Consider the following 25827-nt stretch of genomic DNA (forward strand, 5'->3'; position numbering starts at 1 on the left):
TTTTTTAAGAAAAATAGTCTGAAAAGTCCGACAAAGAGGTCGGTCGGAGACGGTTGTTTCTTCTTTTGCCTCGCTCAATAAATAAAATTGACACAAAAAATTCAATTGAGCTAGAAAAGGAGTCTCGTTCGAGCTAGAAACTGGTGTGAACAGCTGTTGTTGCACTAGTGTTGGGTAACTTTTTGTTGTTGTTTTTTTTTTGTGTGCGTTTCTATTTCATTTTTTTTATGTTATTTTACCAACGAGCTGCGCGTGTAGTAAAGTGGCAGCCGTATCAACAACAACAGCAGCAGCAGCAACAACAACAATTGTCGCAGTGGTAAAAAGCAAGTGTGAAAAATACCAGCCAAAAGCTGACCAAATTGTGGGCGAAACAAAATAAAACAAAAAAAAATTTAAAATTAAATAAAATTACCAGCAGATGTACATACATTTATATGTACAATTTTAGTTGTGGTAGTACTAATAATATTACTAGTACTAAAAATGCGAATCTGTTTGTGAATATTGTGAAGTGACAAAATAAAAAAAAAATGTAAAAAAAAAACCTTTTAAACGTACACACAGTCAGCACTCATACAAACGAATACAAAAAGTCGTGGATTCGTCGTCGTCGCTGCTTTGGTGTGTTTGTGTGCGCACACATACACATGCATATATACAAGTGAGCTCCTCTAGTTGCCACCGAGCGAACGCGAAAGAAAGAGCGAGAGAGCAGTCGTTGTCTTTAGTTTCTGTGTTGCTTTTATTTTTGCCAGAGTATTTATTTTTGTGTGCGTGTGTGTGTGCGAGTGTGTGTTTTTTTTATAATAATTTTCGCATTGTGAAAAGTTTTTTTTGTTCAACACACACACACATACAAGTTTGGAAAAGCGTGCGTTCGTGTGCGTGTGAGTCGTCGCGCGCGTTGGCAGCAGCAGAATTAAACACAACAAATAGAAAAAACAACAACAGCAGCAAAAATAAAATCAACAACATTTATAGGCCCGACGAGCAGTTCGCGCCACTTTGAAGAGGTATGTATGATTGTTTCTATACACGTATGTATGTATGCTTGTATGATTTTGTCCAATTCAAAAAATTCTTATTAGATCACAGGCATTTGTGTGCCTGTGCATATGTATGTGTGTGTGTGCGTGTGCGCGAACAGCCGTCGTTGCTCAGGTTCAGCACAACGACGACGACGACTTCTTTTTCGTCTTGTTGTTATTTTCTTTTCTTTCATTTTTGCCACTCACACTCATTTCGCCGTTATTTATGTAACAAGTGTGTGCGTGCTAAATGAAGTGCTGCCTTGTTGTTGTTGTTGTTGCTGTTGTTGTTGTGTATGTATTTGGCGATTTTTCGCCTCATGCTGTATTTGTTGTTCTTGTTGTTGGTAGTCGAAGTAAAGTTTGTAATGTGGAGTTGGGAGCTGCGCAGTCGACGTTGCCATTGCCATCGACATCATTGGCCCGGCAACGCACACACACACATACTCTCACACACGCAAAAGCTCCTCCAGCATCAGCAGTCGGCAGTGGCAGAGCGTCAACGCAAAGCGCATTGAACTGGTTAGGTTCACTTTGTCATTTAGTTATCAACAACATAGTAAACGATGGCGGCGGCGCAGCAGCCGCAGCGAAAGAATCAGCTCAACTCTGTGATACCCGCTATATACTTTTGTAATATTCGTATAAAACACTACGTGATGTTTTACCGACGTAAGCTGTAAACTAATTTTTGACGACACATGGAATTGGAATACCCTTTTATGGGTAGTGCGCATAACGGGTATAGAAACGTTATTTTATTTTGTCTTTTCTTTCTTGCTGGTCAGCTACGCAACGACAACGCATCATTTAAGCTTTGACGGACGTCAGCGTCGCAGCATTTCTTCAATTGACGTGTGTGTGTGTGTATCTCTGTGTATGTGTGTGTAAATATGTAAGAAGGGGAAAGACAGCGGCGCCAAATTAACAGCAAAGCAAAACAACAATTGGTTTGCTTTTTATGCTAGTGACGCGCATTTTGGGGGGCTGCTTCGTTTGCTCTCATAATCTGCGGATGCGTCGACGTCGCAGTCGCAGTTGGCGCTGGCTGCGCTACTGAAACGTGAAGAAAAGGAAGAAGAAAAGCATCGGCTCTTATTGTCATTTCGTTACGCACAGCTTCGCTAGCGTCGCAGTCGCAGTTGGCGTTGCTGCCGCTTGTTGCGCTTTTTATTTCAATTGTTTTTATTGTTGTTTACTTATTTTGTCAAGCGTTTTCATTGGAAAATTCGTCACGACAGCGCGGCGTTCATAAAAATAAATATTTGTCGAAACTAACTCAATTGAATTTGTGTAATTATTGTAATTCGTCTGCCACGCCCCCCTTACCCACCTCCATTTGTGCAATTGCGTTACACAAATTTGTAATTTCTTTTGCCTCCGAAAAAAAGTAAAAATATCAATGTTGAAACGCAGAAACTATAAAAACGCAAAAGCTACGAAAAATACAAAATTCCCCTCCCGGAAATCCTTGTACGAATCGAATATTGAAATTACATTTTCTACGTTCTTCTTCTACATTAATGCATGAAATGCCAAAGCTCTATTTGCATTTAATTGAACATTAGAGATCGATTCCATTGTTTTCGTTTCACGATTGCAAATGCCCGGTACAGTGATCACTTCCTAAGTAAAATCAACTTGGTTACTTAATAATTAATTACTTGTAATAAGTTTATCGCGAATTTTCAGTGTTTATTAATGTTTGGACATCCCAATGTGTTATATTTTTATTTCATTTTTTTATACTTTTTACAACTTTGTTACGTAAATTTGATCTAATTTTTTTGTTGTTGCTAATTTTACTTTATTTATTACATTTTTTTTTTGAATACATCACGTTTCAACATTTCAATGTTTTATTTTTTATTATACTTTTTTTAAATTATAAACTTTTTTTATAATATGAATTAAAAGTACGCTATAATTTAAGTCATTTTATTTAGACTTGCGAGTTTTTCTTCATATATATTCTTATCTATTAATAAACTAAATTTCCAGTATATATTAAAATTAAAATTCATTATAAATAGATTAAATTTGAATTTTTGTTTTAATTAAATTCTTTGATAATTCGAATTTATATAACATTTAAATAAAATTTGATCATTTTTTATTTATATTTTGCCATAATGTTAAAAATACTTGAAATCGATTACAAATAAAAATAAAATCATAATTTAAGTACATATTTAATAATCCTAAAGTACATAAAAATAGTTTTACGAAATTCGTTTTCTAAATTCGTGCTTTTTGTTATATTTTGCCATAATATTGAAAATACTTGAAATTAGTTACAAATGCAAACTAGAAAAAAACATCATAATTTAAGTATTTAATAATCCTAATGTACATAAAAATAGTTTTACGAATTTCGTTTTCTAAATTCGGATTTTTTGTTGACTGTTTACAGTTAAACAAATGAATTAATAGCCTAGGGAATAAGGAAATAGGGAAATGTCAAGAGTGGGAAAGCATTTCATAACCTTTCCTACTCAACAAGCTGTTGTAAGTTATTACATAAATTATTAACTAGCATTTTCATCGATTTATAATTAATTTTTGATGCATTTATCAAACCACATAAAAGAAGAGAATATAAATAGCTAGTTGAAACACGCGATTTGTTGTTGCATCTACACTTGCTGTAGTTAGTTGGATTATTTATTAATTAACCTTTTCACCGATTTACCGTTCGACGATTTATTAATTTTTGATGCAGTTTCTATTCGACTGAACTCGATATTTCTTTTTTTTTTAACAGATGCTTGAATCACACAATTATTGTATTGCATTTACTGTTGATTGCATTAAATATTAATTGATAATTTCATCGATCTTTGATGCACTATTTGTCTGTTGATTTGTCCTTATCAAAATGGATTAGTAATTTGCCATTTTCTTTATTTTGTGGCCATATATCAATCTTTTTTTTTTTAATGCAATTCCCACTACGAAATTCTAATTACATTATTATTTTCATTGATTTTCAATCATTAGAGTCGGCTTTCTTCCATATTCGAATGTTCAATAAGAAGAAGAAGAAGCATAATGAATATACACACATATATGTAGATAAATTCCATTTGGTTTCTATTGTTCAATTTGCCTGCCATTTTGGCGTCTGTTTTGTTTATTGTGTATTATATTTATTTTTGTTCTTTATTCACTTGCTTCTTTGCTATTTGTTTGTGTAATTAGTGAACGGAAATTGTATGCGTGTGTACATGTGTGTGTGAGTGGAATGAAGGTGGCCAGGGCTGGAGAATGATAAGGGCTGGAGAGTGATTAGTGGGTGGTAGATGTGGATACTATGGATGATATATATGGTAGTTGGGATAGAGCGAGAGAGAGAGAGAGAGGTTGGTGAAACTTTGTTTGTTTCCCTTGCGCCACAACAACAACTGAAGGTCAAGGGGACGAGAACAACAAAGTGAGTCGGCACTCGCTATTCGTTGAATTATGAATATAGTTGGATGAATTCATTTAATGCACCTGCGACCCAATTTATTCACCTGCTGCAAATGGCCGCTGAGTCATATGCATATTACATTCGCATTCGCATTCACATGCAATGCCCAATTCAAATACTTTTCTTTTATTTTCTCTTTCATTGGCAAATTTTCCATTTCCTCCCCTCCTCAACTGGAAGTTACGACTATTATACAGTACAGTCATTAAACTGGAATTTTAAAAATAGACCGAAAAAAAAATGCCACAGAAACAGAAATGAAAACATAGATCTGATATGGCAAAACAATTTGACGTTGTTTGCATGGAATGATAAGATTGATATGTTCGATACAATATCATATTGTTGATCTATTCTTGAATGAGTTTCGTCATTTCAGTTAGTCACGTGATTCCATTCAACTTTTTGTGATTCTAGATTCCAGCGAAATTCTTCTGGAAAACATTACGATATTATAATTTGTGGTTATAATTCATTTTAATGTTATATAAATATATACATACATAGATAAATCATAATTGGAGTGATTCTTTAATGTTCGTCGTATTCAAAGTCGTACTCATATCATATATCGAATTCCAGACGTTGTTGAGTGCATTTTGGGAATTTTGTTGTAAACATATTGTATTTATATATAGCATATATAGCATACTATCTGATGCTAGGGATCGCTCGCAAAATGTATTTAAAAATGCTCTTATCAATTCGGAAAATTTTCCGAAATCCTAACAACAAGAAGAAGTACAGACCCGACTCTGTCTCTCTTGTTCCTTGTCTGCTTCTCGCTTTCTCGCTCACTCATTGCTGCTGCTGTTGCTTATCAGTTTGTGACGTCTGCGTTTCTGAGTTTCGTTCCCATTGTTGTTGTCCATTGTTGTGCCTGCCCTAATCTGTCTTAAACCATATATGTACATATATACGTATATATATTTATATATATATACATTATACATTATGTACATATTTGTAAATGAATTTCTTTTCAATGAATATGACAAATATATGTCGTATATTTTCAATGCGTTTCGGAAAGTGATTCATTTCGGGTTTATTGAAACAGATTTATTTGAATGGAAAGTCCAACTTTTGTATGAATAGTGTATATGTATGTGTGTGTGTGTATAGTATGTGAGCGAGTGAGAGTTAATAATCCATCCATTTTGTGATAGCAATCAGCCTTGAACAGTAATTAAGTATTTCCACTTTATATCTCATTACAGAACTCCTCCCCCCTCCATGCAAAATGTCTAGTCCTGACGATAGAATACCAATACATGGTAAGTAAATAAAATAATAATATGCTAAATGTGGTGTGGTGGGTGGTCGATAGCTCATTTGTCGATTTGGTTTGATGGGTAATAGTAATCGAATACATAACTCAAAATGTACACGAAGAAACAAAAGCTTACACACACACGCACATTGAGTGCAACTGTGTGTGTGTGTGTGTGTGTGCAACTTCCAAAAATAAATGTTAATAAGAACACAAAAGCGCTGCCAAAGCAGTTTCAATGTTTTACTGCCTTTGCCTTTGCCTTTGTGCTGGGCTTTGGAGCTCTGCCCGCATTAGCAGCACGCAGCAGGCAGAGACAGCGCGCGGCTAAACAACAAGAACATTGTCCATGGTCGGGTGACAGAAAGCGAAGAAGAAGCACAAGACTAGCAAGTGGTTGTGACTGCGACTGCGACAGCGACAGCGACAGAGAGTGAATCGAGAGCGAGAGTGAGAGCATTCATTTTTATGTGTGCGAGAGTGTGCTTAGGTTTTGTAGGTGTGCGTGCGTGTGTGTGTATGTGGGCATGCATATGAAGGAAGTGGCTTGTTAGTTAGTGCGCTGACTAGCTTAAAGCTTCAGCTTTCAGCTTCGGCTGCTGCTGCCGCTGCCTCTGCTGCCACTGTCAATGCCAAGCACGTGCAATAACAATTTGCTTGGCCTTGCTCATAATCTGCTCCTCACACACTTAGACTCTCTCTCGCTCTCGCTCGTTCTGTCTCTCTTTACCGGCGCTCGCCTGCCTGCCTTGCTGCCTTTGTGTCTGTTTGTTTGTATGACCAAAAGCGAAAACAACAACAACAATAACACACGAACACAACATTCGTTTATCGATTTTATTCTATTTTTAGCATAACAAAAATTTACTTGCCTTTGAAAATGTGTAACGACGACGCCGACGCGTACGTCAACGTCAACGCCAGCGTCCCTTTTTTTTCTCATTGCGTCCTTCTGCTTTTGCTTCCGCTTCTTTCGTTTCAATCACATCTTTCACGTTTCCTCTCTCCTCCTGCTTGATTTTGCAATCACTCTTGCACGTACATTTATACACACAAATGGAAGCCACGTGCAGAAGCTGCTGATACAATGACCAATTGAAAGCATATAACCCAAAACTCTCAATCAATCTGTCTCGCTCACACTTACTTCTATTAAATGGCACGTGGTTTGGCCACAACATTCATGCTAGGTATGTGTGTGTGAGTGTGCATATGAAAGCTTTTAATGCTTGGCGATGCAACCTGCGCTTGTACAGTGGTCATTCGCTAGTGCGAACTTGCAAAATTGAATTTACCTCTAAAATAAAAGCACACAGAAATACATATTTAGACAATTCATTAGAATTTATGCAAAGTACTTGTTTGTATTGGTTCACTGTACAGAGTGCGTGCTGTACTTGCTGAAAACCCATGATTAAGCAGACGATGAAAGGATAAAGGCTAAAGCACATTGTGGCATTATCTCTGTCATTTAATACAAATATCTGTTCAAGTTATTTTATCCTTTTGTTCCACAGTAAAGTGGTTGATAGTTGTCCGGTGGGTGGAGAGTGGGGGAGTGGGGCTAATTGTTGACATGTGGCTTACACATTTTAGTAAGACGCACAAGACTTGCGCCTTGACCCACGCACTGCCAAAGGTCAACTACTCTCCACTGTCCACTCCTTGGCTTTTATTCTATTAAGGCTCTATTTTGTAAACGTTTGTGTGTGTGTGTGTGTGTGTGTGTCGTTATATAAATTCATTATCTTTATACATATATCGTATAATATTTGTAACACACAATCCTCATTCAGCTCACTCTCCCCTCCCCACCCCTTCCACCACACATACACACTCAACTCGCTTCACTGTCCAGTTACTTCTCCTGCCATTTGATTTCTATGTGTGTGTGTTTGTGTTTGTGTCTGTGTGTATTTGCGTTTGTATGTGTAATCATTTCTAAACTGCGTTGTTGTTGTTTTGTGCTGCTGTTGCTTTTTGGCTTTGCATTTGTCAAGGTGAAACACAGACACACAAATACACACATACATGTATGTATGTATACCGTATACATCTAGAGCGGGAGTGTTTTGCTTACAGACGCACACACACACACACACACACACGCATATTTGGACAGGGGGGGCTCCCACCTAAAACTTCGGCATAAGCCAAAACTGAACGAGCCACGCCCACTTATTATATATGGCCCGCCCCAGGGGCCCCCAAATTGCTATTGCCGCAAAGTGAGTCTATTTTTAGACGCAGCGCTGGAAATTTTTTCCGACACATACACACACACACACACACAGAGCGGGCGAGCGCACGCACACAAATGTCGTTTGCTATCACTCAAAACAAAGTAAGCAGAGAAGTGGGTCGGGTTATTGCTGTTGTTCTTATTGATATTATTATTATTATTAGTGTTGTTGTTGTTGTTATTATTATTATTGCCTCTGCCTAACCGATTTGATGTCTCCCTCCCCCTTCACTTCTCCAATTCCCGCGAATTACAAGCATATTTATGTATGTAATTGGTCATGTCGTTTCAATTTCCAATTGGATTTCAGTTTCAATCTCAAAGTGTAGTACTTTTGTTTTTTTTTTGTATAACGCTTGTTCCAAACACGTGCTGGGATTTGTTGTTGGTGTTGGTTTCTATGTCAACACAGAATTGACCTTGGCGACAACGCGACACACGTTTCAAACTTCATGCAAACAGCTGACTGCAGTCGCGACAGCAGCCCCAGCAGCAGCAGCAGAATCATATTCACTCTCTCTTTCATGCACCTGCAGCCAGTGCAAGCGCAGTCAGTGTATTGCTTACAAGTGTCACACAACTAACACACACATACACACACACACACACACACACACACACACACACACACACACACACCTATATACACACTCATAGGCAAACATCAGCTGCAGCTGTTGCTTAAGCACGACGCTCTTATTGGCACACTCTCTTTGAGCTTTGCTCTCTCACTCGCCTCTCTTTTCGCTCTCCCTCTCTCTCTCTTTTGCTGACTGATGGTTTGCATGTTTGGTTATGTATTTTCAAATACCCTACAGAGACTCTGAGCGGGTATACATATTAGGCAAATCAATTACATTTCAACGTGACGTAACAAAGGTGTTACTACAGATTAATATTAATAATTATGATTATATTTTAAATAAAATTAGAAAGTATTTGAAGTTGATACGAACGTGTGCTGCATAGGGTATTTTATATTCGATATCAATGCTTTTATGGGTGTTTCGTTAAATTTTTTTTATGTTTTGTTTTGTGTAATGTGCGCGTTGCGAGTTGCGCTGAGTTTTTTTTTTTGTTGTTTTTGTTGGTGCTGTTGCTATTGCTGATTCTGGCGATGTTGCTGCTTCTAAATATATACTCCTATAGCCATGCACGATTTATAATAGCTGCTATATATAGAACAACAGGTCACGGCCTATTCGGTCAGCCTTTTGCATAGATACACACATACATGAATATGGCTCTCTATGATAGTGTGTAAGTGTGAGCGATTCATGCACATGCATTTGTACATACTGTATATACATGTGTATGTATGTACATACTTACATATACATACATACATAGGTATGTAGTTGGATATTGTTTTTGTTTCTGCCACTATTGGTATTGGCTTTTGCTTTGTGCTATTCTCGCTATATATAGACAGTCAGCTCTCTCAGCAGCCCAAAACTAGACTTTGCCTTACTTGCTTTGCTTGCGCGACTGTTCGAAAGAGACAGATGATGTACAGACCTGTGCCTATTGTTGTTGTATTTGGGTTGCTGTCAGCAGCAGCAATGGCAAAAACAGCAATCCAATTGGACATTTTGCTTAGTCATAAATGTGCGCGCAATTAGTCCAGTCCAGGCGAATGTCTAATTGTTGATCGAGCAAGTGCGAGCGAGACAGAGTTACTCAAAAGAGAGCGTAAAGAGTGTGAGTGCGTGGGAGAGAGAGCAACAGATTGAGTCGAGTTGTGTCGAGTCGATTGACTCGCTGCCAGTTTATCAATGAACACTTTATGTATGTTGACTGCACTTTGCCTTGTGTCCATTAACAGCAGCGACGCGTCGTCATTTCTGTAGCGGAATTTTTTTATATTTTTTTTTTTTTTTTTTTTTTTTTTTTTTGGGCATTTGTTTGTGCGCCGCTAAAGCAAATCAAATTAGTTAGTCTATGCTAAAACGTGTAGCAACAGAAGGTGGAGTATTGAAGTAGAGTGGGAGGTGGGAAAGGGGGGGCACAAACGGAACTGGTTGCTAGCTGTGCTTTGCTCTGATCTGTTGTGTGGCCTTTGTCGTTGTGTGCGACTTTGACGTCGACATCGTTGTTGCCGTCGTCACGTGCACGCTGTTGCTTGGTCACATCAGCAGCAGCAGCAGCAAAAGCATTGAAGCACAGGGAGAGCGCGGTTATCTAAAAAAGCGCTCGAGCCGGGGCCATGTAATCGTTGTAAACTTTTACAAGGTTACTAAAAATAGCCACACAGACACACACACATACCAATGCGAGTCGGCTTAGTTCGTCTCGGGTTTGCCGAGAGAGTAAGAGTGGAAAAGAGAGAGAGAGAGAGCACAAAGCACATGTTAAAATTCGTTTTAGATGTATTTTTGAAAAGCATCTGATAAGCGCGGCCTTATCTATATAATCATCAACTAATAGGCACAGCGCACAAAGAAACACGCACACCCGCACACACACACACACACGCACTCACACTCACATGCATACGCACACACGTACAGAGTCCAAATCCAGTAGAGTGTCTGTCTACTCAATCTTGTTCGTTGAGTTTCGTTTTTGGTTCTTATTGGATTCAGTTTTTTTTTTTTCCATACGGCTGCAAATTGGGATAGTTAACAACGTATCGATGTGGTGGGGTGATGCTATCGATACGGCTAACGCACATACATACATATATTTCAAATTGTATACAAAAGGCACTCAAAAGTTAAAACACGATTATCGCTAATCATTATTGGAATGTATGTGTGCATTTTGTTTACATTGATGAATAGAATAGATGCAAGGAAGCAGAAAAATCCAACAGCTGATCGATATATGGGGTTATCGATAACTGTTTTTTATTTTACAAAATACTAGAAGTTACTAGAAAGTTAAAATACCATTGTTGCTAATTATCATTTAAATGGCTGTGTACTTTATATTTCCACTGTGGAATAGATGAAGGGAAACAGGAAAATCTATCACTTTATCGATATATGGGGCTATCGATGACTGTTTTCAGTTTTATAAAATACTTGAAGAAAGGTATTAAAATGTATAAGCAACATTATCGCTAATCATTTTAATTTTAATAGATAAAGGGAAACAGGAAAATCGACTATTCTATTGATATATCCGGTTTTCGATTAATTATTGTATTTAATATAATACTAGATATGAAAGAAATGAATCATATTGAATAGCTACAATCACATTAAGAATTAACACATTTGTGAGGGGATATTTTTAGGCAGCTAAAAGCCAGCTAGATATTCGATATTTAACTGTTATTCGATGCTATCGATAATTGGAATTCAAACCCGGAATCTTGTTGAATTTCTATTAATTTAATGAGCCGTCCACATTGAAAGCAACTCAACTAGTGGATGGAATGAGCTGATAATCTCATTAAGAGATGCTGTCAACAACAAACATTGTGAAACCCCAGTCGGTTAATACCCTGCTAAACGACGTTATATTCACTGTTATCGTTTACATTTCTGTCTGTCTTGCAGATCTGCCGCCGGAAGCCGGAAATGATGAGCGACATTTGCGCATAACGCCGAGCAGTTTATCGCTCGACTTTAAGCCTCATCAAGTCGACATTGATCAACAGATCCTGGAGGTGAGTCGCAAATAATCCCTTAAAACATATAGTATATAGTTTATATATGTTCTTATATATTTTTCTCTTACACATTTTTTTTGTTGAATGAAATACGAAATAGGAAATACGGTTTATATATCTTCTTACAATATCTATTCTTTTTAAAATAGGAAATAGTATTTGTATATCTTTTCCCCATATATATTCCTGTTGATTATTTTTTGGTTGGATCAAATACGAAATAGGAAATATCGTTTAGATATATCTTCTTCCCATATCTTTTCGTTCTTAACATTTTATTTATTGGATATTATACGAAATAAGAAATATTGTTTATATATCTTTTTCTAATATCTATTCCTTTTGGATATTTTTTTTTCCTTGGATGAAACACGAAATAGGAAATAAATCAATTCACATCAGCAACGTTTTCTTCAGTCTTCCAACCACCTGAGCCTTTTGTTTCTCTCTCTGTTCGCCTGTACTGTTCTTCTTTTTCATATCTGTCTGTCAATCGTTTCCACTGCATTGCATTGTTATCCATACAGAAGTTTCTTTGCTTTGTGGTGCGAAGATTGAGTAAATTCTTCATCATCTTCCAGTTCGCATCGTTTTTCATTATTTTCCTGATTCTTCCTTGTATCTTTTCATTTTGCGGTTGTGTTTTATTTATAAGACGAATTCGCTATTTCGCATTTTGCCAGCAGTTTAAGCGCAGCGTTTCCTTCCTTCTCTCTATTTGAATACTCTGAAATCTTCAACAGGTATGCTGTTGTTTATAAATCATTTGGCATTCGCTGTGATTTCTATAATTTCTCGGAAAATGATTCTAAATTATGCGAACATATGAAATATTAAATTGTTGTTTTTCTATTCTATTAATATCTTTTGATTTCTAACTTGTTCTTAATCATAATTTGAAACTATGTTTTATAGTTTCGTTATGTATTGTGACTAATCATTTCTCAACTGTAATGATTCATGATATATGTATGTAAATGTGTTGATTCCAATAATATAAGCTAACATTCAGCTTATTTAAAATTAGCAACCATTATAATTAGCTAACCATAATTAACAACTATTAATAAATGAACGCAAAATGAGCATTTGAAATGTTTACAGAGTTCAACAAAGGTTTAGTATTTATTTAGAATTTCAGTAGTGAAATTCTTATTTCTTAGAAGTTATTAGTTATTGGGGAAAAAAGATTTCATTAATTGGAAACGAAATGAATTTCTTGAATGAATAGTTTCATATATGTAGTTATCAGTTAGTTAGTGAATTCCTCGATGAACTGCTCCACTGGGATTTCCGTAGAAGAAGAAGAGTATTCGCAATTTCGCATTGAATGTGGTTTGGGGTTGTTTCATTTCTTGTTTTCTTCTGGTTCTAAATATAAACGCGTGTACAACTTAATGATTCTATATTTATTGTTTTCTCTACAAAAATATGTATGAGTATTTTGCGCTTTTTGTTTTGTTTTCTTTTTCTTCTTGTTGTTGTTCTGTGTGTGTGTGTGTGTGTTATTTTTTTTTTAAATAAAACGGCGATTGTACTAAAAATAAAATCCAATGCGAGCCAACATACACACAGAGACCGAGTGGGAAAGAGAGAGAAAGGGAGAAAGAGAGAGAAGAGCACAGTGCAGCCAAACTAAAATGAACCGCAAATATTGCATGAGCAAAGTGTGTGCGCACAATTAGTGCGCACTGTAAATCAGAGAGGATGGAGTGGACCAAGTGGTGAAAGGGTGTGGAGTGGGGTAGGGGGGGAAGGGAGGATCACACTACTTTGTTGTGCCAATGAGCAACTGCAGCCGGAGTCGACCTCATGGCAAAGCAACATGTGCAGCCACCCTCCCCCCCTTCGTTCCCCTCCCACCACCTGCCTCTGTGGCTGTGTGATGATGATGCGGCGTTGCCTTGTTGCATACAATTTATAGCCAGATTTTATTTTTGGGCTTTAACTTTGTGCATTTTCTCGCAACGCGTGTTCTGTTTTCTTTTGAATTTTCGTATTTTTGGTTCAAGTGTTTTATTGTTGTTGTAGTTGCTAAAGTGTTGCCTCAGCTTCAGAGCCTCAACAATTCCCATTCCCATTCCACATCCCACATGTGAACCCCCCCTACCCCCCCTCACCACACCCCTTCCACCATCGCTTTGCTGTTTTGTTATTTTTATTTTTCCTTTGAATTTATTTTTGTGTTTTATAAACTCTGTGGGTTTTATTTTTACCAACACACAAATAGAAAAATACCAAAAGCGTGAGCGAGACAACGCCCCCTCCCTCCCCTTTAGCCGCATGTGTGCGAGCGAGAGAGAGCACGTTAGAAGTATGTACTACAAAATAGAACAAAAATACAAAAACTAATCACTTCTCGCTATATGTGTGTTTTATAGAATCCTCTGCCTCACTTCTTACGCTCCCCTCCCCTCCCCTCCTGCCACCACCCTCCATCTCCACCCACTCTTCGCTTTTGTTGCGATATTTATAAAAATCTGTGGCACGAGCAAATTGTAAATTAGCTACAAATTCTTGCAACCCAACGAGCCGCGGGGTGGCATTGAGGGTGCAATTGTAGCCAGATTGAACCAAATAGATTGTTAATAGTTTCGAACAAATAAGCGAGAGAGAGGTAGAGAGAGAGAGAGAGAAAGATCGTTGTGCACTCAAACTGCCATGATTCACTTGCTATTGTTGTTGTTAAGAAATGTGGAATTTGAAAATCAAATATTGCGCCCAAGTTGAGCCGAAAATCTAGATGCAAATGTGAATTATCATTGCTAGTTTCATTAAGAATCTTATCACGCTTCTTATTAATATTGGCATTTGGATTTTACTTAAAAATTATGATCGTGAATTACGAACTTGAATTCACGATTTCATTAGTTTCTCCATTAATATTGAAAATGTGAACTATCATTGCTAGATTCATTAAGAATCTTATCATTAATATTGACATTTGGATTTCACTTAAAATTATTATTATCAATTTATTTTTGCCATTGATATTGGAATCACCATTCGCATAATCATTGAGCTAAATAAGTTGGTAATATCATTAACTAATTCACTCGAGTTTCATTGGTTTTCTCATTTATATTAAACAGTTTGATTTAACCCTAGTTAAGGAACTAAGGAAGTTATTTATCATTGGTATTATCATTAACTAATTCACTCGAGTTTAATTAGTAATTTTATTTCAATTTACCGCTTCAAGTTAATCTTTGTCATAACACTTTGCTCATTAATATTGGCATTGAAATTATCATTAACATTAGCATTATCATTATGAAATACAAATTTCAAATATCAATGTTATTCCTATTTTGCTTGGAGTTATGAAATGTTTATAATAATTGGTAGTCCCAACGGTGCTCTCATTAAAATTACCATATTAATTTTACTAGGAGCAAGGCTTAGCAGAATTATTATTATTTTGCTTGTTCAACTCATTAGTTGTAAAAAACATTTGCAGGAATATTATTGGCAATTTAATTGATATTGTTGTTAGTGTTTGTAAGACTTACTAACATTAATAGTTGTTAATTAATTAATTACGAACTCATTAACATTATCATAGATTGTGGTTAGATTACAATAAGCATAAGTATTAGTATCATCATTAGCATTAGTATTAGAATTATCAAAAGTATGGTAATTTCAATCAACATTACCATTAGCATTAGTCTTTGAATTACCAATGTCATAGACATTAGCATTATCATCATTCATTCGTATTAGAATTTCGAATTGGCGTTACTTCATTTTATAATTATCTTGGGCAACTTGGGCAGGGGTCTATCTATTTTTATGGGCGTGCCTGTGTTGTGTTGTGTTGTCTTTGGCCCACGCTATAATTATAGCACAGGCCTTTGGTAATTATAGCATTGGCCAAAGCCAGCAGCAGAGCAGAGCAGAGTAGCAGCAACTGGTGAATACGTTGTGCAAGGCAATGTGTGTTGTGGGAGGGGGGGTGAGATGAGAAGTCTATCGGTGGGTTAAATACAGAGTGGAGGATGCTTCTGCTGCTGTTAAAGTCAGGTGCATTTACAGTTTCGAGGAATTCTTATTGTAAATGCATGTGAGTGTGTATGTGTGTGTGTGCGGCTGCATTGTGTGAGTGAACGCCTTTAACGATGAATGCCCGTTTGTCTGCCGTCGCACTGACCATGCGAGAGGGACACTAAAGAAGAGAGAACGCGTGCGAGAGATAGACGCCGAAGAGAGCGCTCGCGTGTGTGTGTGTGTGTGTTGGTGAGTGCGATACGTCCGATAGATAAAGCAAACGTGTATAACTGTATCTAAATTTGTGTTTATATTTGATTTTTGCGCCAGTTTGCCAGTCGCTAGAGTGAAACTGAAATGAAAGCGCGTCTAACGAATGCAAAGGCAACCGAAAAACGACGCCACCGCAGCGGTCATACCGTACAGTTAATAGCAATATCAATTCAAATTGGAACGTTCAAATCCAATTGGAATCAAACTAAACGAATTTGAGCTAACAATTCTAGCTAGCAGTGTGTTTCGCCTCGTCTCTCGTCGCGCGTCGCTCATCGTTTCGTTTCGTTTCGTTGTGAAAAATCAAAGTCAGTCAAAAAGCAAAACAACAGCAACAACAACAAATCGCATAATTTACAATAAGAATGAGAAATGAAAGAACACAAGAAGCAACAGTAAAACAAACAAAAAAAAGCTAAAAGCTGCGCATATTTCTACAGATTATTTATTAGTGAACAGTTCTGAGTAGTTTTTTCTATTAATTTTTTATTTTATTTTTGTTTTTTGATGTGTGTGATCTTTTTTCTTCCAACTTTTTGCCCAAAAGCTGTGAATACAAAAGCTTATGAAAAGTGCCTGCCAACAAAAATAATAATAACACAAAGAACTACAACACATTCACATATACAATCGAAAAACCAATTAGAAAACAAACCAACAACAAATAACACAAACGTTTCATAGCCTCTCTTTGGCTCTGTCGCGCACTTCACTGTGTGCGTGTGTGTGTTTGTGTGTATGTGCGACTAAGCGTCGCGCGTTAAGGTCATGGAAACATATCAGCAGCATGTACGTAAGAGCGGGTGCCACCAAAAAAGAGAGCGCCCATGTGTTGGGTGTGTGTATGAGATAGAGAGAGAGAGATGGAGATCGACAGCGAGAGAGCGTCAAGAAGAAGAAAAACAACAAGAATAACAACACCAACAGTTACAGCAATCATCAATTTATGATCTCTGACAATTTGTGACGCGTGATTTGCTTTTCGTTTTGCTAATTCATTTCGTTAACTGTGAACTACTGTCCAACTAGTCAGCTAGCTAGCGTTCACAACATCAACAACAACAACAACATCCACAAGCGCACAGTGATTCATAAATCTAATTGGCCGGCGCCCTTTTGCAGTGGTCCACGTTATGTTTATTTTCGACGCATAAAACTCGGAAATTCCAAATGGTGGCCACAAATAAAACGTGAACTTGCCATAAGAATGATGAATACTTGAGAAAGTCTAAAATTAAATTGTTGAATAAAAACGTTATAAATTTTCATTTCTTTATCGAGCAATTAAAATTGCATAAAAATATGGCATTGCTAATGAGTTAATATTTAGCTTTTATGGAAACATTTTCTTCATTGGTAAAGTTACATGAGCTCTACAAAAAAAACACTTTTGATACATACATATTATACATATATTATATTAGTTCCGGTTCCAGAATTATTCAGAAGAATACAGAATTTTGCATAGAAGTTCAACTGCTTTAGAATAGCTTGTAGTTCCCACTTATCACGTCAATATATAATTAACTTTTTCCAAGAAAACTAATGGTGATTGTATCAAAATGTGTAATTTACTCATATTGAAAGATGTTATTTTGTTTAGTAAAAAACACTAGACTTTATCATTACCCTACAACGATTGTTTAAAAGAATTTGTTTCCTACTTGTTGACCTATCGATCGATTATTATTAAAAAATAGAAATCAATAATATTGAACTCCGATTTGTTGTTAACAAATTGCCTGACAAGTGAATCAATTTGATGAAAGCCGAATCATCCAAGCAATTGGCAGTGTGTCACATTTGTGGGCAATGCGAGGAGAAAGAGGATGTGAGATATTTCTCTGATGATTATTCACAACAAGCTGCCCACGCGTCAGACGCGCTCTCGTTGTCTCTCTTTCGACTCACTCTCGCTCTCACATCTCTCCCTCCCTTTCACATTGTCTAAACGTTTCGTCTGTCTTTATAAACATCGTATATAGTATATGTATTTATGATTTATTTATATGGGTGTATTTCTTGTCTTGTCTCTGTTGTTGCAGCTGAAGAAGAGTCAGGAGCTGCAGAAACAGCGTCTGTTCCACACGTATCAGGAGCAGACGAAGCAAATGGAACTGGAGCATAAAATGCAACTGGAGCACAAATATCATGTGAGTAGGCGAAGCGACAACCATATTCGCTATTCGTAATTCGTAATTCGCAATTCACGAATCAAGAATAACGAACGCGAATCACAACTATTCACTAATCAAAAAAACAAAACAAAATCTTGAGGATCTTCGTGTCGATGAAGCTGAAGACGACGACAGCGACGAAAACATCGTCAACGTCTGCGTCTATTGCTATTCTGTTCTGTTCTGTTCTGCGCGATGTTGTTGTAGTCAATGTCGATCTTTTTATACCCGATACAGTTGAAATTAAAATGGGTATATTTTAGTGGCAAACAAATGTGAAAATCACAAATGCATAACTACGATATAACCATGTTTGTCTAATCATTTTAAAGAATAACTTGGTTATAATACTTATTGGTTACAATACTTAAAATATTGCAAATATTTTCGTTTTTAATCAGATTCTATTAAATAATAAAAATAAAAATTTTAAATGTTAAATTTTCATTTTCCAATGTAAACTCACAAAGTTTGTGAAAGATAAATATTTTCGCTATAAAGTAAAAGTATGATATTAAAGAAAACAAACAAGTATAGAAAGAAATATCAAAAAACAAACTAAGAAAGAAATTATTAAAAGCGCTGCATAAGCATTACGGTTAGTTTCAGAGAGCTAGGATCATAAAATTATTTATGAAAAAGCATTTATTAGAGTATCAAACAGTCGACTAGTCGTTTGTATTTGTTTGTATTTGTAATTTTAGTGCGATCAGATAAAAATCGTCATAGAATTCAAAAAATTACTTTGGTAGACGATGGTATATTTTGTGCTCTATGGTATATTTTGTGCTCTATGGTATATTTTGTACTCCATGGTATGTTTTGTATTCTTTGGTATATTTTAAATGATATACCATATATACCCTTTAGTTTATTGGTATATTCGAATGCAAATGAAATATTTTTACTACAAATGTAATGTGCAAGTATCCCACAGTCGAGCAGACTCGACTGTAGCTTGTTGTTATTGCTGCGGCGTGTGTTGTCGCGTCGCGTGGGCAGCAAAAAAAAACAAAAATAAATTATCATGTTGCCCGGCGCTTGGCCGGAAGTGCCGCCCAGCCATCGATGATGACTAACACAGCAGCAACACAGCAGCAGCAACAGCAACTGACCAGCAACAGACCAGCAACAGCAACAGTAACAACGACGATGAAAAATATTAAAGTTATTTCTATGGCCCCAAACAACAACAAACAAATTCTCTCGAACTTACTGTAATTTATTCAGTTTGCGGTGCATTCACATGGCGCTTTCCAGGAATTGCGGGAACAGAGCATGGTTACGGCCGCCGCTGCTGTCGAGGAGCAGCATCGCCAGCAGCAGCAGCAGCAACAACAACAACAGCAGCAGCAGCAACAACAACAGCAGCGGGAGCGAAGGGAACGAGAAGTGATGAAGCGCAAGGAGAATTGCAGCGCCAATGCGAGTCCCGAAGTCAAACAGATTCTCAGTGTAACTACCATAGCAACAAGTTGTCTCTCTTTGTATCTATCTCACTCTCTCTCTCTCCCTTTCTCTCTCTCTTGTTTCGTGTAGTGCTTTCTCATGAGCCGCAAGTCGCAGGCGGTGGCACCAAATGGCACAACAACAACATCGCCCTATCGCAATCGGTAACCATTAAGCTTTGCCCTAACTCTCTCTAATATAATTCTCATCATTTCCTTCTCTCTCTCTCTTTCTGTCTCTTTCTCTGCAGCGGTGTGGTGAAGAGCTCCTCGGGTGAATCGCTGCCAGCGGGGACGGTAACAAGTGCACATCCTTATAAAATACCTCAGCCGCCTCCCTCACTGCTCAAATATGAATCTGATTTTCCGCTGCGCAAGACGGGTAAGTCAACCTCTCCCCTGTGCCCCCTCTTCCCCCTGTCCCCTTGTCCCCTGCATTGCCTACGCATGTACTCGAACTGTGTGACGTCGCCGCCCGCTAAGAGCTCTTTTTTTTGCGCAGCCACGTTAACTAACTTAGTGTTAAGTCTCTGCCGCTGCTTGGCGTTTCTAGTGTTGTCAATTGCATCTCACGTTTGAATACTAAACACAAAAAAAATGAACAAACACTATTACAGAAGACAGAAAAACTTTTTGAGCCAAGTCATGAATAGAGGTTAGAAAAACGTAGCTATAGAAGAAAATGCATTTCAATAAGATAATGAAAATAATCAAAAAATAAAAATAAAAAAATGAATATAATATAAAATATTAATGAAAATCCAAGCTTGACATAGAATTGTAAAAATATATTATCATAGAGAGATCGTCTAGTTAGTTTAAAAGCGTAGCTAAAAGTGATAAATTATGAATCAGAATTTTTTATAGATTAGCTAACGGATATTACAACTGGACGATTATTAATTTTTCCAAGAAATAGTTAGGAATTTTGTCAGCAGATTTTCTTGTTTATAAAAGCAATCTTTCATAACAAGATTAACACAACAATGCGAATATAAAATAATGAATGTCTCATAATGGGAACAAGACATTGCTCAGATCTAAGGTTCGTTTTAAGACTGAATATATTAGGAACACAACAAAACTGGTCTAGGGGTCGTGTTAAGACTGAATATATGAATATATCTTTATAGAATAGAATAGAATAGAATAGGAATAGAACATAGGACATATTTAGGATCCGTTTTAAGACTGAATATATCTTATAGTGTTCCCTACATAACTGGTCTATGGATCATTTTAAGACTGAATATATCATAATAGGAACAACGCATTGGTCATATTTTGGCATCGTTTTAAGACTGAATATATGAATATATTTAGGATCCGTTTTAAGACTGAATATATTAGGAACACAACAAAACTGGTCTAGGGGTCGTGTTAAGACTGAATATATGAATATATCATTATAGAATAGAATAGAATAGAATAGGAATAGAACATAGGACATATTTAGGATCCGTTTTAAGACTGAATATATCTTATAGTGTTCCCTACATAACTGGTCTACGGATCATTTTAAGACTGAATATATCATAATAGGAACAACGCATTGGTCATATTTTGGCATCGTTTTAAGACTGAATATATGAATATATTTAGGATCCGTTTTAAGACTGAATATATCTTATAGAGAACACAAGATAACTGGTCTAGGGATCATTTTAAGACTGAATATATCATAATAGGAACAGAACCTAGCTGAGATCCAGGGTTCGTTTTAAAATAGAATACATTACAATAATAGGAACACAACATAACTGGTCTAGGAATCATTTTAAGACTGAAACAAGTTGCATGAAAAAAACTAAATTACAGGAGCAGATTTCAATCAAGTCTTCAGCCTAGATCAGGCAACCGACCCTTCTACGACCACCCCAACTAGAACAAACACACTTTACTATATGATATATATATATACAATAATTAAACTCCAACCTGAACATGCACTAACCCATTGTGTGAACAGCATCGGAGCCGAACCTGCTGAAGATACGGCTAAAGCAGAGCGTGATCGAGCGGAAGGCTCGCATCGGCGGCCCAGCGGGGGCGAGACGTCACGAGCGGTTGCTCCAGGCTCATCGTAGACATCAAAAGAACTCGGTTCTCACAAGTACGTATAACAATTTGTGTACAACAACAAGTTCGCAGCACACACACACATCAACACACATTCATAAGCATTCGAGATGACTATTATCAAAAAAAAATCCCACGGGCAACGATCGGTAGAGAGGCGGTATCAACCGCTTGAAACCGCTTGGAACGCGCTTTGTTTTGGTGGAATCCATGACGAGAGTGGAAATGGAAATTGAGTCAATTACATAAATGTTGAAAGAAGAAAGCAATGCGGGAAGGTCAACGCTGGGTCAGTGTTCATACAGTTAGACTGTCTGTCTGTCCATAAGTCCGTCCGTATGTCTGTCTCAATGGATTATCACCATTCCTTGGAGTGCGTGACCCATTCTACTGCTCTGAAGAGACGCAATCAGACGAAAGTATAACGAGCACATTCCAGCTTCAACTACTTCTCTCCGACTTTATTTCTGTTAAAAAGATATCCCCTCCCCGTCTCTCACACACACACTCATATACATAAATAAGAACACAAACTTCGATGGTAAGGATTATAATTGTCCTTATGTTGGAAATTTATATTGCCGACTTTTGTTACGTTTTATTTTCGATTCTTGTTGCTATTGTATTTATATATTTTTATTGTCATTTCTGTTGTTATAATTGCTGTTGTTTTTGTTTAAAGTAAACCTTGTTCCTTGCCTCCGCTCTTTTATGTGTATTAACTAGAACCTAACCTCAACATTAACTCCACTGTCATTGCTGGCTGCCTAATGCTACGCTGCATGGCCAAAGCTGCGCGTCTCCCGCTTCTTCCTTGTACACCTCACCTACATTCATTATTTCAATTCCCATCTCAAAGCTTCTTTCTTTGCTCATGTCTTAACGTTCTCTTCTCTTCGCTCTATCTACTCCCTCTTTTTCTCATCTACTCTTTATTTTTGAACCAAATGTTTTACTTTTTCTTACTCCTTTTTTTTCCTTTAGCTCATCTAATCTATTTCTTTTGTTAATCCCCTCATCTACTCCCTCTTCTTTTCTTTCGTCTACTCTTTGATCTGCTTCCGGATTTCTTTTTCGTTTTTTCTCCACTTTTCTCTCTGATCGCTCTCCTATTTATACCCTCCTATTCATACCCTTTTTTATATTACCTCTTTACTTTGTTACTCTTTCATTTATAAATTTCTTATATTTATTCTCCCAACTCTATTTTTTTATAGTCACTCGTATATCATCCCAATATACTCTCTACTTTTAGAACCCACCAATTCTCTTTTTCTTGCATCCTTTTCCTTCCTGTAACCTTATGAAATTTCTCTCTTGTTTTTCCTTTCATCGAGTTCCGCTTCTATTCGTTCGCCCCTTTCTTTTTCATCTACTTCCACATTCATTTTTTTCTTCCTTTATCTTAACGCTCCCGTAATACCTTACCTACTCCATCTTCTCCCCATTTCGAGCCGCCTTCACCACATTAAACACTCGCCATTCCAGCATCACCGCGACTGATCGATTCTAATGTCGTCCGTGTCACCTCCTTCATTCGCAGACTGCAACAGCACGCCGGACTCGGGACCCAATTCGCCGCCCTCGTCCACATCGCTGTCGGTGGGCGTGGTAGGGAGTCGCGGCTCACCAACCAGCGCTCCCATCCAAGAGGAGAACGAGGAGGGCAGCCAATACCAGCCGGGACAGCGGAGCAACATCAACGATCTGCCGCTGTTCAGTTCACCCTCGCTGCCGAACATCTCGCTGGGTCGACCGCACTTAACCAATCAGTCGCAGGCGGGCCAGACCAACTATGCCATTTTCGCTCAACTGCGTCAGCATGCGGCCGCCGCCGCGGCAGCCGCTGCAGCAGCGGGCGCATCCGCAGCCGGCGGTGCACCGCCGCCGGGCGTTGGCGGCGTTGTCGGCACACCGCCCACCTACTACAGTCCATTGTCGATGCCCTTCGGTCGTCAGGCGGCGGCAGCGCCACCGTTGGCCATGATGCCCGCCACGGGAATTGCGCCGCAACCGTCGCCCGTGGTGCGTTCGGCATCGGCCACATCGACATCCTCGTCGCAGGCCTCGCTTGTGGGCGATGTGGCACCGCCGCAAGCCCATGCCGCCTCCACCATACTGTCCTCATCCTCGTCCTACATGCAGCAGTTGAGCGGTGTGGCTGGTGTCACTGGCGCCTCGGCGGTCAATCTGCATGCGGCTGTGGCTGCGGCTGCTGCCGCCGCTGGCAATTTGCCTCCCACAAACAGCCACAGTCATAGCCACAGCCACGCCCACGCCGCCACACTCTACGGGCATCAGCAGCAGCACAACGCACACACGCACGGACATCCCCATGGTGGTCATGTGCCCATCACGGACGCACAGGTGGCCCAGGTGCATCTGCACAAGCAGGGACACCGTCCGCTGGGACGCACACAGTCCGCTCCGTTGCCCCTGGGGCATCCGATGCTGACGGGCGCGGGGCAACTGAATGTGGCGCAGACGCACTACGAGAACAGCGAGGTAAGTTGTCAAACCCCAGAAAAAGTCTATACATATTCCTGATCAGCGACGATATAGTAATGTCTGTTTGTGTGTCCGTTTCTTTGGAGTTAATTGCTTACCGGAGGTTTTCGGGAAGGGTTACCGGAGGTGTTCTGGTACCATCGGAGCCAGGTGTCAGCGGACGTATGTCCGTCCTGGTACTTGGTTGCGGCCTCTAGGGTAGTATCTCAAGTTGCTTGTGCTTTACATTTGGTAGCCCCAAAACCAGAGATCCGCAGAGATGGATGCCTCGCTCCCTACACAGAATGAAGGGTTCAGCGCAGCTCTTCAGTTGTTGACCTACAGAGATTCTCCAAGGGGGCGCTTAAATTGAATCCTGTGCTTCGGGCAGTGTGAGATAAAGGCAATTGTAAAACATTCTATTAATGTCTGTTCGTTTGAATGGATCCCAGAGACTAGATAGTATATAATTGCTTTTGTGATAACACTTGTTATTGTCGCTCTCAGGTTAAGTTTGTTTTAAATTTCCGGAACATATCATAACCATTTCCCTGTTTACGCTTTGCAGGCGGAACGTCAGGCGTATGAGCATCAGGTGCTCACCCAGAAACTGCGGCAAACGGTGCTGACGCGCAGCGGAGCCGCCGCCGCAGCCGTTGCCAGTCGTGAGCCGCAGCTGCGCGAGGAGGAGGACGACACGGCTGCCGAGGTGATGGATCTCACCGACAAGAAGAAACCGCCCAAAACGGTGCTCACGAGCACCATTGCCACCAGCACCTCACAGAATCTGCCCGACGCCTTGGCCGCTGCGGTCGCCGCTGCTGACTCGTATCGAGTGGGCGTCGGCGGCAAGTCGAGCAAGCAACGGGATCAGGAGTATCTGCAGCAACAGCGCGAGCTGCTCTATCTGCAGGAGGCCAAGGGACTGTTGCGTCCGCTGTCGCGCACCCTGAGCAGTCCGCTGGTGCCGCTGGGACCGCACGGTCTCAGCCAGATACCGGACACCGGTCAGCAGCCGACACCGATAGCGACGTCATCGTCGGCCGATCACATACCGCCCGTGAATCTAACGTTGCCGCACAAGCGTCATCTGCTGGGCAGTGCCTATGCCGCCCAGCTGCGCCAGCAGCAACAGCAGCTGGTCGTGGAGAGCGCCTCGCCGCACAAGCGCATCACCACGGGTCTCGCCTACGATCCGCTGATGCTGAAGCACACCTGCAGCTGTGGCGACAATGCCCCGCATCCCGAGCACAGCGGCCGCCTGCAGAGCGTCTGGGCGCGTCTCAACGAAACGGATCTGGTGAAGCGTTGCGATCGCTTGCGAGCACGCAAGGCCACGCAGGAGGAGCTCCAGACGGTGCACACGGAGGCGCATGCGATGCTCTTTGGCTCGAATCAGGGTCAGCTGAGTCGTCCCAAACTCGAGTCAGCGTTGTCCGCGAGCTTTGTGCGCTTGTCGTGCGGCGGCGTTGGCGTCGATCTGGATACCACCTGGAATGAGATGCACACAGCGACGGCAGCTCGCATGGCCGCCGGGTGTGTCATCGATTTGGCCTTCAAGACGGCCAAGGGTGATTTGCGCAACGGTTTCGCCGTCGTCCGTCCGCCTGGCCATCATGCCGAGGCCAATCTAGCCATGGGCTTCTGTTTCTTCAACTCGATCGCCATTGCGGCGAAACTGTTGCGTCAACGCGTGCCCGAAATGAAGCGCATCCTCATCGTTGACTGGGTAAGAA

At 39.4% G+C, this 25827-nt stretch overlaps 1 protein-coding gene and 1 long non-coding RNA gene across 5 annotated transcripts in view; one reads left to right on the top strand and one right to left on the bottom strand.

The window, feature by feature from the left end:
• Nucleotides 1–6: 6 nt before the first annotated feature.
• Nucleotides 7–25827, top strand: part of LOC132797378 (histone deacetylase 4) — a 30431-nt gene continuing 4610 nt past the window's right edge. Inside the window, exons 1-10 of one of the 4 annotated variants that reach the window (XM_060809111.1) lie at nucleotides 7–1016; nucleotides 5724–5780; nucleotides 11525–11634; nucleotides 17946–18053; nucleotides 19338–19532; nucleotides 19617–19690; nucleotides 19777–19907; nucleotides 21495–21638; nucleotides 23148–24109; nucleotides 24660–25820. In XM_060809111.1, coding sequence (XP_060665094.1) covers nucleotides 5747–5780; nucleotides 11525–11634; nucleotides 17946–18053; nucleotides 19338–19532; nucleotides 19617–19690; nucleotides 19777–19907; nucleotides 21495–21638; nucleotides 23148–24109; nucleotides 24660–25820 — 2919 coding nt within the window. In that variant the 5' untranslated portion in view covers nucleotides 7–1016; nucleotides 5724–5746. Of the gene's footprint in view, nucleotides 1017–5723; nucleotides 5781–11524; nucleotides 11635–16430; nucleotides 16690–17945; nucleotides 18054–19307; nucleotides 19533–19616; nucleotides 19691–19776; nucleotides 19908–21494; nucleotides 21639–23147; nucleotides 24110–24659; nucleotides 25821–25827 lie in introns of those variants that run through there. The other 3 variants (XM_060809110.1, XM_060809113.1, XM_060809112.1) reach the window with 3 other exon arrangements.
• On the bottom strand, nucleotides 3967–5691 carry LOC132796430 (uncharacterized). Its single transcript, XR_009633554.1, has 3 exons — nucleotides 5007–5691; nucleotides 4547–4937; nucleotides 3967–4479 (listed from the first exon to the last, which is right to left on the bottom strand). It is a non-coding gene; the product is annotated as an uncharacterized LOC132796430 (long non-coding RNA).

This window comes from Drosophila nasuta, chromosome X (assembly GCF_023558535.2).
Source record: "Drosophila nasuta strain 15112-1781.00 chromosome X, ASM2355853v1, whole genome shotgun sequence".
Taxonomy (NCBI): Eukaryota; Metazoa; Arthropoda; class Insecta; order Diptera; family Drosophilidae; genus Drosophila; species Drosophila nasuta.